Raw genomic sequence first — 13,628 nt, 5'->3', positions numbered from 1 at the left:
GTATTCAGACTTGTTGTCCTTAGGATGTGTTCCTCTACGTTACGTAATGTGCATCGCCTTAAGCCTGATTTTTGTATTGTAACTTCCCTCTCTTTCTTCAAACCATTTCCTCATTCTGAAATGGCGATCCGGCACATGACAGACCTCCACACATGCCTTTTGATGTGCTGATTCAGTAACATTCATTTGATTAGCTCACCATGTTTTCTCTACGGTTTGCACAGCTTTCACATGCATTAGTCTGTCTGCTTGTGGCAATTTTGTACACTCTCTTTCTGTCAGCGTTACCGACCATCAATCCCAGTGTTATGGAATGTGATAGCCTTGTGATTGGAACCCCAGGTGATATAGAATGTGATAGCCTTGTGATTGGAACCCCAGGGGGTATGGAATGTGATAGCCTGGTGATTGGAACCACAGGGGGTATTGAATGTGATAGCCTTGTGATTGGAACCCCAGGTGATATAGAATGTGATAGCCTTGTGATTGGAACCCCAGGGGGTATGGAATGGGATAGCCTTGTGGTTGGAACCCCAGGGGGTATGGAATGTTATAGTCTGGTGATTGGAACCCCAGGGGGTATGGAATGTGATAACCTGGTGATTGGAACCCCAGGTGTCTGTAACCTGCCTGGCGGTCTTCAGCATAGGTTTTAAAAGTAGACTAACTGATTTGTCGCTAAGCCCGTCTCTCATTGTCTCAAAGCAAGTAGTTGTGAATCATGACCCCTTTGGGCAAATCCAGATTTGTATTGTGTTGTTGTTGTTAATCAGGAAGTTGCCCAACTGTGTACAATGATGTCATTATTGAATCTACCTTTTTAAAGGGCCAATCGGCAATTGAAACAATAACAAAGTTCATCCCTTCCTCTGGTAAACAGCTTATATTTTGGGTTCTGATGACAGTGTATCTATGCTCATGAGGCATTAATTAATATGTTATTTTCTTCAAGAATCAATGGGTACATCATTAATTTAAGTCCAAACATTTATGTAGCAACTGCAGATTGTCCCTTTTAGCCCCACCTCTGTAAAGCCTGTTGTCTGTGAAGTCGCCTATTGTCGGTCTAAATCCCAGTATATATTTAGGTTTGATTCAAAAAAAAGAATAATAATAAAAAGATGGAGGCTCCAGCTTCTCTAACCCTTTTCCTTTTTGGGACCTTGTTCTCCCTGTACAGGTCCCTTCTCGGATGTGGTCAACACCACCCTAAAGCTCGCCAACCCTACAGACAGGAATGTGTGCTTCAAAGTCAAGACGACGGCCCCGCGCCGTTACTGCGTCCGGCCGAACAGCGGCGTCCTCGACGCCGGCACCTCAATCAACGTCTCAGGTAGGCCTAAGGATCATATTGTGTATCTCGTCGCAAAATTCCAGAAACTTTCCCAATGTTCCCAGGTTTTTCCTTGTTGGAGGAATTGAGTGTGGATTGCAGTCTCTCCTTCTCCATAGACTGTTTTCAATGTAAGGAAACAAATATGCACCTTAGAGACTGCTGCTCCATGAGCACTGGTCACTTTAATAATGTTTACAGTGTATTTGGAAACTATTCATTCCCCTTTTTCCACATTTTGTTACGTTACAGCCTTATTCTAAAATGTATTAAATAAAACCTCAATCTACACACCATTGCCCATAATGACAAAGTGAAAACAGGTTTTGCAAATGTATTAAAAAAAATGTAACTGATACCTTATTTATATAAGTATTCAGACCCTTTGCTATAAGACTTGAAATGTAGCTGTTTCCATTTATCATCCTTGAGATGTTTCTACAATTTGATTGGACATTGATTACCTGTGGTAAATTCAATTGATTGGACATTATTTGAAAAGGCACACACTTGTGTCCCACAGTTGAAAGTGCATGTCAGAGCAAAAACCATGAGGTCGAAGGAATTGTCCGTAGAGCTCCAAGACAGGATTGTGTCGATGCACAGATCTGGGGAAGGGTAACAAAACATTTCTACAACATTGAAGGTCCCCAAGAACACAGTGGCCTTCATCATTTTTAAATGGAAGAAGTTTGGATCCACCAAGACTCTTCCTAAAGCTGCCCGCCCAGTAAAACTGAGCAATTGGGGAAGAAGGGCCTTGACCAAGAACCCGATGGTCACTCTGACAGCTCCAGCGTTCCTCTGTGGAGAGAACCTTCCAGGAGGACAACCACCTCTGCAGCACTCCATCAATCGGGCCTTAATGGTAGAGTGGCCAGACGGAAGCCACTGCTCAGTAAAACGCACATGACAGCCCGCTGCCAAAAGGCACCTAAAGGACTGACCATGAGAAACAGGATTCTTTGGTCTGATGAAACCAAGATTGAACTCTTTGGCCTGAATGCCAAGCGTCACATCTGGAAGAAACATGCCACCGTCCCTACAGTGAAGCAGGGTGGTGGCAGCATCATGCTGTGGGAATGTTTTTCAGTGGCAGGGACTGGGAGACTAGTCAGGATCAAGGGAAAGATGAACGGAGCAAAGTACAGAGAGATCCTTGTTGAAAACCTGCTCCAGAGCCCTCAAGACATCAAACTGGGGTGAAGGTTCACCTTCCAACAGGACAACGACCCTAAGTACACAGTCAAGACAATGCAGGAGTGGCTTCGGGACAAGTCTCTGAATGTCCTTGAGTGGCCCAGCCAGAGCCCAGACTTGAACCCGATCAAACATCTCTGGAGAGACCTGAAAATAGCTATGCAGCAACGCTCCCCATCCAACCTGACCGAGCTTGAGAAGATCTGCAGAGGAGAATGGGAGAAATTCCCCAAATACAGGCATGCCAAGCTTGTAGCGTCATACCCAAGAAGACTTGAGGCTATAATCGCTGCTTCAACAAAGTACTGAGTAACATGCTGACCAGACCAGACACCAGCGTCACAAAATAAATATAGAAATTCATGTAATTCAATTATTGCACCCACACTACTCGCGCGTGCCAACGAGCATCTGCGTTGCCAAGGGCTAAAATAGAAGTCAGTTCTATTTCTGACACAGATCGCACTGCAAGTCCTGCCTCTCCCATCTCCTCATTGGTTTATAGAAGCAGGTACCCACGTGCCATCTCCTCATTGGTTATACCAATGTTGGTGATTGAAAGATGAAATGTTTTGACGGTTATCGTGGTAATACTATGAAAGTGTAGATGCCAATCACCATATAAGTTCAAAGATGAAAAAGCCTGGAAGAGGAGAGATGACTTGAAACGATTCGGTTGGCCATTTTATGCATGGATTAATTGTCAGTGTAGAGGACCTTGTGCATTTCAGGTAAAATAACAACTCAATGTTTATATCCCAGGACAAATTAGCTGGCCACAGCAAGATAACTAAATAGGACAAATTAGCTAGAAAGTGCAAGCTAACTAGCTAAATTGCAATACATGTTTAATGCTTTTCGACCTGTCCCCAAATTAATGTAATGCGTTCAGAGTTTGTTTTGATATTTTAACCTGCGTGTCGTGATCGCGTTTGGTGTAGGGGGACAAAATAAATGTATGCACGATAGCACACGATGGCGCACGTGTGCAGCCGGTTTGAGTTCCGTGTAAAGGGTCTGAATACTTATGTAAATGTGATATTCCACTTTATTTCCTTCTTTTTTTTTGCAAAACATTTTAAAAAATCTGTTTTTTTGCTTTGTCATTATGGGGTATTATGTGTAGATTGGTGATGAAAATAAACTATTTAGTCAATTTTAGAATAAGGCTGTAATGTAACAAAATGTGGAAAAAGTCCAGGGGTCTGAATACTTTCCGAATTAACTGTTCATACCGTTTTACACACTTCATATGTATATACTGTACAGTCATGGCCAAATGTTTTGAGAATGACACAAATATTAATTTTCAAAGTCTGCTGCCTCAGTTTGTATGATGGCAATTTGCATATACTCCAGAATGTTATGAAGAGTGATCAGATTAATTGCAATTCATTGCAAAGTCCCCTCTTTGCCATGCAAATGGCAAAATGAGTCCCCAAAAAACATTTCCATTGCATTTCAGCCCTGCCACAAAAGGACCAGCTGACATCATGTCAGTGATTCTCTCGTTAACACAGGTGCGAGTGTTGACGAGGACAAGGCTGGAGATCACACTGTCATGCTGATTGAGTTGGAATAACAGACTGGAAGCTTCAAAAGGAGGGTGGTGCTTGGAATCATTGTTCTTCCTCTGTCAATCATGGTTACCTGCAAGGAAACACGTGCCGTCATCATTGCTTTGCACAGAAAGGGCTTCACAGGCAAGGATATTGCTGCCAGTAAGATTGCACCTAAATCAACCATTCATCGGATCATCAAGAACTTCAAGGAGAGCGGTTCAATTGTTGTGAAGAAGGCTTCAAGAAAGTCCAGCAAGCGCCAGGACCATCTCCTAAAGTTGATTCAGCTGCGGGATCGGGGCGCCACCAGTACAGAGCTTGCTCAGGAATGGCAGCAGGCAGGTGTGAGTGCATCTGCACGCACAGTGAGGCGAAGATTTTTGGAGGATGGCCTGGTGTCAAGAAAGGCAGCAAAGAAGCCGCTTCTCTCCAGGAAAAACATCAGGGACAGACAGATATTCTGCAAAAGGTACAGGAATTGGACTGCTGAGGACTGGAGTCAAGTAATTTTCTCTGATGAATCCCCTTTCTGATTGTTTGGGACATCTGGAAAAAAGCTTGTCCGGAGAAGACAGGGTGAGCGCTACCATCAGTCCTGTGTCATGCCAACAGTAAAGCATCCTGAGACCATTCACGTGTGGGGTTGCTTCTCAACCAAGGGAGTGGGCTCACTCACCTTTTCCAGCATGATGGAGCACCTTGCCAAAAGATAAAAAATGATAACTAAGTGGCTCGGGGAACAAAACATCAATATTTTGGGTCCATGTTCAGGAAACTCCCCAGACCGTAATCCCATTGAGAATTTATGGTCAATCCTCAAGAGGCGGGTGGACAAACAAAAACCCACAAATTCTGACAAACTCCAAGCATTGATTATGCAAGAATGGGCTGCCATCAGTCAGGATGTGGCCCAGAAGTTAATTGACAGCATGCCAGGGCGGATTGCAGAGGTCCTGAAAAAGAAGGGTTAACACTGCAAATATTGCCTCTTTGCATCAACTTCATGCAATTGTCAATAAAATCCTTTGACACTTATGAAATGCTTGTAATTGTACTTCAGTATTCCATAGTAACATCTGACAAAAGTATCTAAAGACACTGAGGCAGCAGACATTGTGAAAATTAATATTTGTGTCATTCTCAAAACCTTTGGCCACGACTGTATTCTAGTCCTGCATAATCCTATATAACTACTGCTGTACAAACCTTTTCTAGTCATATACTGTCTATACTCACCATCATATACACTGAACAAAAATATAAACGCAACCTGTAAAGTGTTTGTCCCATTTTCATGAGCTGAAATAAATAAAAAGCCTATTTCTCTCAGATGTTGTGCACAAATTTGATTACATCCTGGTTAGTGAGCAGTTCTCCTTTGCCAAGATAATCCATCCACCTGACAGGTGTGGCATATCAATAAGCTGATTAAACAGCATAATCATTACAGAGGTGCACCTTGTGCTGGGGACAATAAATGGCCACTAAAATATACGGTATTGTCACACAACACAATACCACAGATGTCTCAAGTTTTGAGGAAGTGTGCAATTGGCATACTGACTGCAATAATGTCCACCAGAGCTGTTGCCAGATAATTTAATATTAATTTCTCTACTAAAAGCCACCTCCAATGTCATTTTAGAGAATTTGGCAGTACGTCCAACCGGCCTCACAACCGCAGACCACATCTGGGCGAGCGGTTTGCTGATGTCAATGTTGTAAACATGGTGGGGTTATGGTATGTGCAGGCATAAGCTACAGATAATGAGCACAATTGCATTTTATCTATGGCAATTTGAATGCACAAAGATTTCTTGCTGAGATCCTGAGGCCCAATGTCGTTACATTCATTATATTTTTGTTCAGTATGCAGTACACGTCAAAAGTTTGGAAACACCTACTCATTCAAGAGTTTATATTTATTGATACTATTTTCTACATTGTAGTCTAATAGTGAAGACATCAAAACTATGAAATAACACATATGGAACCATGTAGTAACCCAAAAAGTTTTAAACAAATCAAAATAGATTTTAGATTCTTCAAAGTAGCCACCCTTGCGCTGATGACATCTTTGAACACTCCTGGCATTCTCTCAACCAGCTTCACCTGGAAGGCTTTTCCAACAGTCTTGACAGAGTAATTCCCACATGCTGAGCACTTGTTGGCTGCTTTTCCTTCACTCTGCGGTCCAACTCATCCCAAACCATCTCAATTGGGTTGAGGTTGGGTGATTGTGGAGATCAGGTCATCTGATGTAGCACTTCTTCACTCTCCTTCTTTGTCAAATAGCCATTACACAGCCTGGAGATTGTTGTCTGGAGATTGTTGAAAAACAAATGAAAGTCCCACTTAGCGCAAACCAGATGGGATGGCGTATCGCTGCAGAATGCTGTGGTAGCCATGCTGGTTATGTGTGCCTTGAATTCTAAATAAATCACAGACAGTTTCACTAGCAAGGCACCATCACACCTCCTCCATGCTTCACGGTGGGAACTACAGTGCCTTGCGAAAGTATTCGGCCCCCTTGAACTTTGCGACCTTTTGCCACATTTCAGGCTTCAAATATAAAGATATAAAACTGTATTTTTTTGTGAAGAATCAACAACAAGTGGGACACAATCATGAAGTGGAACGACATTTATTGGATATTTCAAACTTTTTTAACAAATCAATAACTGAAAAATTGGGCGTGCAAAATTATTCATCCCCTTTACTTTCAGTGCAGCAAACTCTCTCCAGAAGTTCAGTGAGGATCTCTGAATGATCCAATGTTGACCTAAATGACTAATGATGATAAATACAATCCACCTGTGTGTAATCAAGTCTCCGTATAAATGCACCTGCACTGTGATAGTCTCAGAGGTCCGTTAAAAGCGCAGAGAGCATCATGAAGAACAAGGAACACACCAGGCAGGTCCGAGACACTGTTGTGAAGAAGTTTAAAGCCGGATTTGGATACAAAAAGATTTCCCAAGCTTTAAACATCCCAAGGAGCACTGTGCAAGCGATAATATTGAAATGGAAGGAGTATCAGACCACTGCAAATCTACCAAGACCTGGCCGTCCCTCTAAACTTTCAGCTCATACAAGGAGACTGATCAGAGATGCAGCCAAGAGGCCCATGATCACTCTGGATGAACTGCAGAGATCTACAGCTGAGGTGGGAGACTCTGTCCATAGGACAACAATCAGTCGTATATTGCACAAATTTGGCCTTTATGGAAGAGTGGCAAGAAAGCCATTTCTTAAAGATATCCATAAAAAGTGTTGTTTAAAGTTTGCCACAAGCCACCTGGGAGACACACCAAACATGTGGAAGAAGGTGCTCTGGTCAGATGAAACCAAAATTGAACTTTTTGGCAACAATGAAAAACGTTATGTTTGGCGTAAAAGCAACACAGCTGAACACACCATCCCCACTGTCAAACATGGTGGTGGCAGCATCATGGTTTGGGCCTGCTTTTCTTCAGCAGTGACAGGGAAGATGGTTAAAATTGATGGGAAGATGGATGGAGCCAAATACAGGACCATTCTGGAAGAAAACCTGATGGAGTCTGCAAAAGACCTGAGACTGGGACGGAGATTTGTCTTCCAACAAGACAATGATCCAAAACATAAAGCAAAATCTACAATGGAATGGTTCAAAAATAAACATATCCAGGTGTTAGAATGGCCAAGTCAAAGTCTAGACCTGAATCCAATCGAGAATCTGTGGAAAGAACTGAAAACTGCTGTTCACAAATGCTCTCCATCCAACCTCACTGAGCTCAAGCTGTTTTGCAAGGAGGAATGGGAAAAAATGTCAGTCTCTCAATGTGCAAAACTGATAGAGACATACCCCAAGCGACTTACAGCTGTAATCGCAGCAAAAGGTGGCGCTACAAAGTATTAACTTAAGGGGGCTGAATAATTTTGCACGCCCAATTTTTCAGTTTTTGATTTGTTAAAAAAGTTTGAAATATCCAATAAATGTCGTTCCACTTCATGATTGTGTCCCACTTGTTGTTGATTCTTCACAAAAAAATACAGTTTTATATCTTTATGTTTGAAGCCTGAAATGTGGCAAAAGGTCGCAAAGTTCAAGGGGGCCGAATACTTTCGCAAGGCACTGTACACATGCAGAGATCATCCGTTCACCTACTCTGCGTCTCACAAAGACACAGCGGTTGGAACCAAAAATCTAAAAATTTGGACTCATCAGACCAAAGGACAGATTTCCACCGGTCTAATGTACATTGTTTGGGCCAAGAAACACGAGCAATATCTTTTTTTAATTTTAATTTATTTCACTTTTATTTAACCAGAACAAGTTCTCATTTACAACTGCACCTGGCCAAGATGAAGCAAAGCAGTGGGACACAAACAACACAGTTACACATGGGATAAACAAACATACAGTCAATAACACAATAGCAAAATCTATATACAGTGTGTGCAAATGTAGTAAGATCAGGGAGGTAAGGCAATAAATAGGCCATATTGGCAAAATATTTACAGTTTAGCAATTAAACACTGGTCTGATAGATGTGCAGAAGATGAATGTGCAAGTAGAGATACTGGGGTGCAAAGGAGCAAAGAAATAAATAACAATATGGGGATGAGATAGTTGGGTGTGCTATTTACAGATGGGCTGTGTACAGGTGGGGCGGCAGGGTAGCCTAGTGGTTAGAGCGTTGGACTAGTAACCGGAAGGTTGCGAGTTCAAACCCCCGAGCTGACATCTGTCGTTCTGCCCCTGAACAGGCAGTTAACCCACTGTTCCCAGGCCGTCATTGAAAATAAGAATTTGTTCTTAACTGACTTGCCTGGTTAAATAAAGGTAAAAAAAAAAAAAAAAAGGTGCAATGATTGGTAAGCTGCTCTGACAGCTGATGCTAAATTTAGTGAGGGCGATATAAGACTCCAGCTTTAGTGGTTTTTGCAATTTGTTCCAGTCATCGGCAGCAGAGAACTGGAAGGAAAGGCAGCCAAAGGAGGAGTTGGCTCTGTGGATGACCTGTGACATATACCTGCTGGAGCGCGTGCTACGGGTGGGTGCTGCTATGGTGACCAGTGAGCTGAGATAAGGCGGAGCTTTACCTAGCAAAGATTTATAGATGACCTGGAGCCAGTGGGTTTGGCGACGAACATGAAGTGAGGGCCAGCCAACGAGAGCATACATGTCGCAGTGGTGAGTAGGAAATGGGGCTTTGGTGACAAAACGGATGGCACTGGGATAGACTACATCTAATTTGCTGAGTAGAGTGTTGGAGGCTATTTTGTAAATGACATCGCCGAAGTCAAGGATCGGTAGGATAGTCAGTTTTACGGGGGTATGTTTGACAGCATGAGTGAATGATGCTTTGTTGCGAAATAGGAAGCCGAGAATTAATTTTGGATTGGAGATGCTTAATGTGAGTCTGGAAGGAGAGTTTACAGTCTAGCCAGACACTTAGGTATTTGTAGTTGCCCACATATTCTAAGTAAGAACCGTCCAGAGTAGTGATGCCAGTAATTTGTGAGATACCAAGGCTGTTGAGTCTGCTGATAAGAATGCGGTGATTGACAGAGATTCGAAAGCCTTGGCCAGGTTGATGAAGACGGCTGCACAGTATTGTCTTTTATCGATGGTAGTTATGATATCGTTTAGGACCTTGAGCGTGGCTGAGCTCGGAAACCAGATTGCATAGTGGAGAAGGTACGGTGGGATTCAAAATGGTCAGGGATCTGTTTGTTAACTTGGCTTTCGAAGACTTTAGAAAGGCAGGGTAGGATAGATATAGGTCTGTAGCAGTTTGCGTCTGGAGTGTCTCCCCCATTGATGAGAGGGATGACCGCGGCAGCTTTCCAATCTTTAGGGATCTCAGACGATACGAAAGAGAGTTTGAACAGGCTAGTAATAGGGGTTGCAACAATTGTGGCGGATAATTTTAGAAAGACAGGGTCCAGATTGTCTAGCCCAGCTGATTTGTAGGGGTCCAGATTTTGCAGCTCTTTCAGAACATCAGCTATCTGGATTTGGGTGAAGGAGAAATGAGGGAAGCTTGGGCAAGTTGCTGTGGGGGGTGCAGAGCTGTTGACCGACCGGGTAGGGGTAGCCAGGTAGAGAGCATGGCCATCCATAGAAAAATGCTTATTAAAATTCTCGATTATCGTAGATGTATCAGTGGTGACAGTGTTTCCTAGCCTCAGTGCAGTGGGCAGCTGGGAGGAGGTGCTCTTATTCTCCATGGACTTTAGTGTCCCATAACCTTTTGGAGTTTGTGCTACAGGATGGTGTCCTTTAGCAAGGGATTGGGAAAGGGGGATACTTAGTAGTGGTTTCTTTGTGGCAATTCGACCATGAAGGCCTGATTCACACAGTCTCCTGAACAGTTGATGTTGAGATGTGTCTGTTACTTGAACTCTTTGAAGCATTTATTTGTGCTGCAATTTCTGATGCTGGTAACTCTAATGAACTAATCCTCTGCAGCAGAGGTAACTCTGGGGGTCTTCCTTTCCTGTGACGGTCCTCATGAGAGCCAGTTTTATCATAGCGCTTGATGGTTTTTGTGGCTGCACTTGAAGAAACCTTCAAAGTTCTTGACATTTTTCAGACTGACTGACCTTCATGTCTTAAAGTAATGAAGGACTGTCGTTTCTCTTTGCTTATTTGAGCTGTTCTTGCCATAAAATGGACTTGGTATTTTACCAAATAGGGCCATCTTCTGTATACCATCCCTACCTTTTCACAACACAACTGATTGTCTCAAACGCATTAAGAAGGAAAGAAATTCCGCAAATTCACTTTTAACAAGGCACACATGTTAATTGAAATGCATACCAGGTGACTACCTCATGAGGCTGGTTGAGAGAATGCAAAGAGTGTGCAAAGCTGTCATCAAGACAAAGGGTAGCTACTTTGAAGAATCTCAAATATAAATATATTTTGATTTGTTTAACAATTTGTTTGGTTACTACATGATTCAATATGTGTTATTTCATCGTTTTGATGTCTTCCCTATTATTCTACAATGTAGAAAATAGTAAAAAAAATAAAGAAAAACCCTTGAATGAGTAGGTGTGTCCAAACTTTTCACTGGTACTGTGTAACTTTAACCCCTTTCAACAGAAGTATGTCTAAGTAATGGAACTTCCTTACAGAATTGCATGCAAGTTATTTAAAAAATTGGGTTTGAATGTTGTTATAAGTGTGCTGGCGTATTCAAACAATGTTAAAATGAAAGGTACTTGCCATTTTAACCGTTGACCATGTAACAGACCATTTACATTTTTGGGGCAAGTGACCACGACCTTTGGAAAAGTAAAACATTAACTGGACTTGCCTGATGGGCAGGTGCCTTTAAGAGCTTAATGGCAACCCCTGCAGTAATATACATTCTCTTCACCACATCAAGCCCACTAATAACAGGCAGTTAACCCACTGTTCCTAGGCCGTCATTGAAAATAAGAGTTTGTTCTTAACTGACTTGCCTAGTTAAGTAAAGGTTAAAAAATAAATAAACAGCTAGATAGTAGGAGAGCATGGAAAAACGACGGATTGAGAAATTCTGTTGGCTTGAGATGGGGTTCTCTCTCTGCCCCCCTTGGACCAACAGCTGTGTTCTCACCCTGGGACTGCTCTTTGAGGGAGACAGGACCTGGCTAGAGTCCACTAACATGGCTATTTGCTGCCACCAGCTCCATTTTCACTGGCTGGATTCAGTTTCAGGCCACACTTCGAGTCGCCAAGGGAATCTGTAGTGGGCGACAAAGAACCCCGGGTTCAGACAGCCACAGCCCTTCTCCTCCAACAGAGGCTTTTCTCTCTAATTGTAAACAGATTAGCACAAAAGGCAATGTGGAAATTCACTTTGCCTAGACCAAAAGGGAACGCTTTGCCTAGACCAAAAGGGAACGCTTTGCCTAGACCGAAAGGGAACACTTTGCCAAAGTATATCTAAAATCCCTAATGTGTCATTTGCAGGCTCAGTTGGAGACACACACTGTGCTTTTAAAGCTTAGGTTAACCCCCACAAAACGTTATATGTTAAACGCACACCACAGAGATGCTCAACTTGATTGGTATTGTGCTGCTGTTTTATGATAAAATATTAGTGATTGGGGATCGATACAGTTACATATTGTAACATGGTTTCAGCACTTTTTATTTCCAACTCATTTTCTGTTTTCTCATGTCTCTCTCTTGCCCCTCTGCAACAGACATATAGTGAGCAATATGTTTGTAACATCAAATCGCAATACAATCGCAGTATCGAATCGCAATACACGTAGAATCGTGAGAATTGCAATACATATTGTATCGGCACCTAAGTATCGTGCTAATATCGAATCGCGAGGTCCCTGGTAATTCCCAGCCCTAGAAACTATAGAGCTCTCGAAAGCACCGAGAGGGGCCTTGTGTCAACAAATTGAAGGAGTTTTAAGCCCTCAAGACATTTCAACATTCTATAGAAAAAGCTTAGGCAATTCCTTTCCTTATGGCTGGCCAATGTTTTGCCAATTTTTTCCTCAGGACACATTATTGGTCCACATTATTGGTCCACATTATTGTTGTGAGAGATCCAATCTCCCGATCAAGATGTAGATCAGTATCTAGAGTGATGAAGTTGCTTAATGAATCATCTCACTCCATTTGGATGGGACATTACTTGAAGGAAGAAATATCCACAACTCTAATGCTCACCAGCGGGTCATTGAGATGGTGTGTCTCAAGAAACCACTAAGGAACATTACAGAGTTTTGGATATTTCTTCTTGAACTGCATATTAATTATTGCTATACAGTACAAATGGAAATTCAATCAATTTCTTAACTCTTGAAACCACACAATCCTTAGCTAAGCTAACAATATAATTTCTGCACAATACTTCTTCCACTTAGGGGACCCCTTTTTAGTTTAAGGGTACTTTCAGAGGCAAAAGTGCTATACATTGGGGCAAAAAAGTATTAAGTCAGCCACCAATTGTGCAAGTTCTCCCACTTAAAAAGATGAGAGAGGCCTGTAATTTTCATCATAGGTACACTTCAACTATGACAGACAAAATGAGAAAAGAAATCCTGAAAATCACACTGTAGGATTTTGAATATGGCTTAATGAATTTATTTGCAAATTATGGTGGAAAATAAGTATTTGGTCAATAACAAAAGTTTATCTCAATACTTTGTTATATACCCTTTGTTGGCAATGACAGAGGTCAAACGTTTTCTGTAAGTCTTCACAAGGTTTTCACACACTGTTGCTGGTATTTTGGCCCATTCCTCCATGCAGATCTCCTCTAGAGCAATGATGTTTTGGGGCTGTTGCTGGGCAACACGGACTTTCAACTCCCTCCAAAGATTTTCTATGGGGTTGAGATCTGGAGACTGGCTAGACCACTCCAGGACCTTGAAATGCTTCTTACGAAGCCACTCCTTCGTTGCCCGGGCGGTGTGTTTGGGATCATTGTCATGCTGAAAGACCCAGCCACGTTTCATCTTCAATGCCCTTGCTGATGGAAGGAGGTTTTCACTCAAAATCTCACGATACATGGCCCCATTCATTCTTT

General features: G+C 42.3%; 1 protein-coding gene across 1 annotated transcript in view; it reads left to right on the top strand.

Moving 5' to 3' along the window:
• LOC139413870 (vesicle-associated membrane protein-associated protein B-like) overlaps nucleotides 1-13,628 on the top strand; it is a 41,206-nt gene that overhangs the window by 8,348 nt on the left and 19,230 nt on the right. The window contains exon 2 of the mRNA XM_071161698.1: nucleotides 1,181-1,333. Coding sequence (XP_071017799.1) covers nucleotides 1,181-1,333 — 153 coding nt within the window. The remainder of the gene's footprint in view (nucleotides 1-1,180; nucleotides 1,334-13,628) is intronic.

The sequence above is a fragment of the Oncorhynchus clarkii genome, chromosome 7, assembly GCF_045791955.1.
Source record: "Oncorhynchus clarkii lewisi isolate Uvic-CL-2024 chromosome 7, UVic_Ocla_1.0, whole genome shotgun sequence".
Lineage (NCBI taxonomy): Eukaryota > Metazoa > Chordata > Actinopteri > Salmoniformes > Salmonidae > Oncorhynchus > Oncorhynchus clarkii.
The sequence above is the reverse complement of the archived record's forward strand: the minus strand, read 5'-3'. Positions and strand labels throughout refer to the sequence as shown.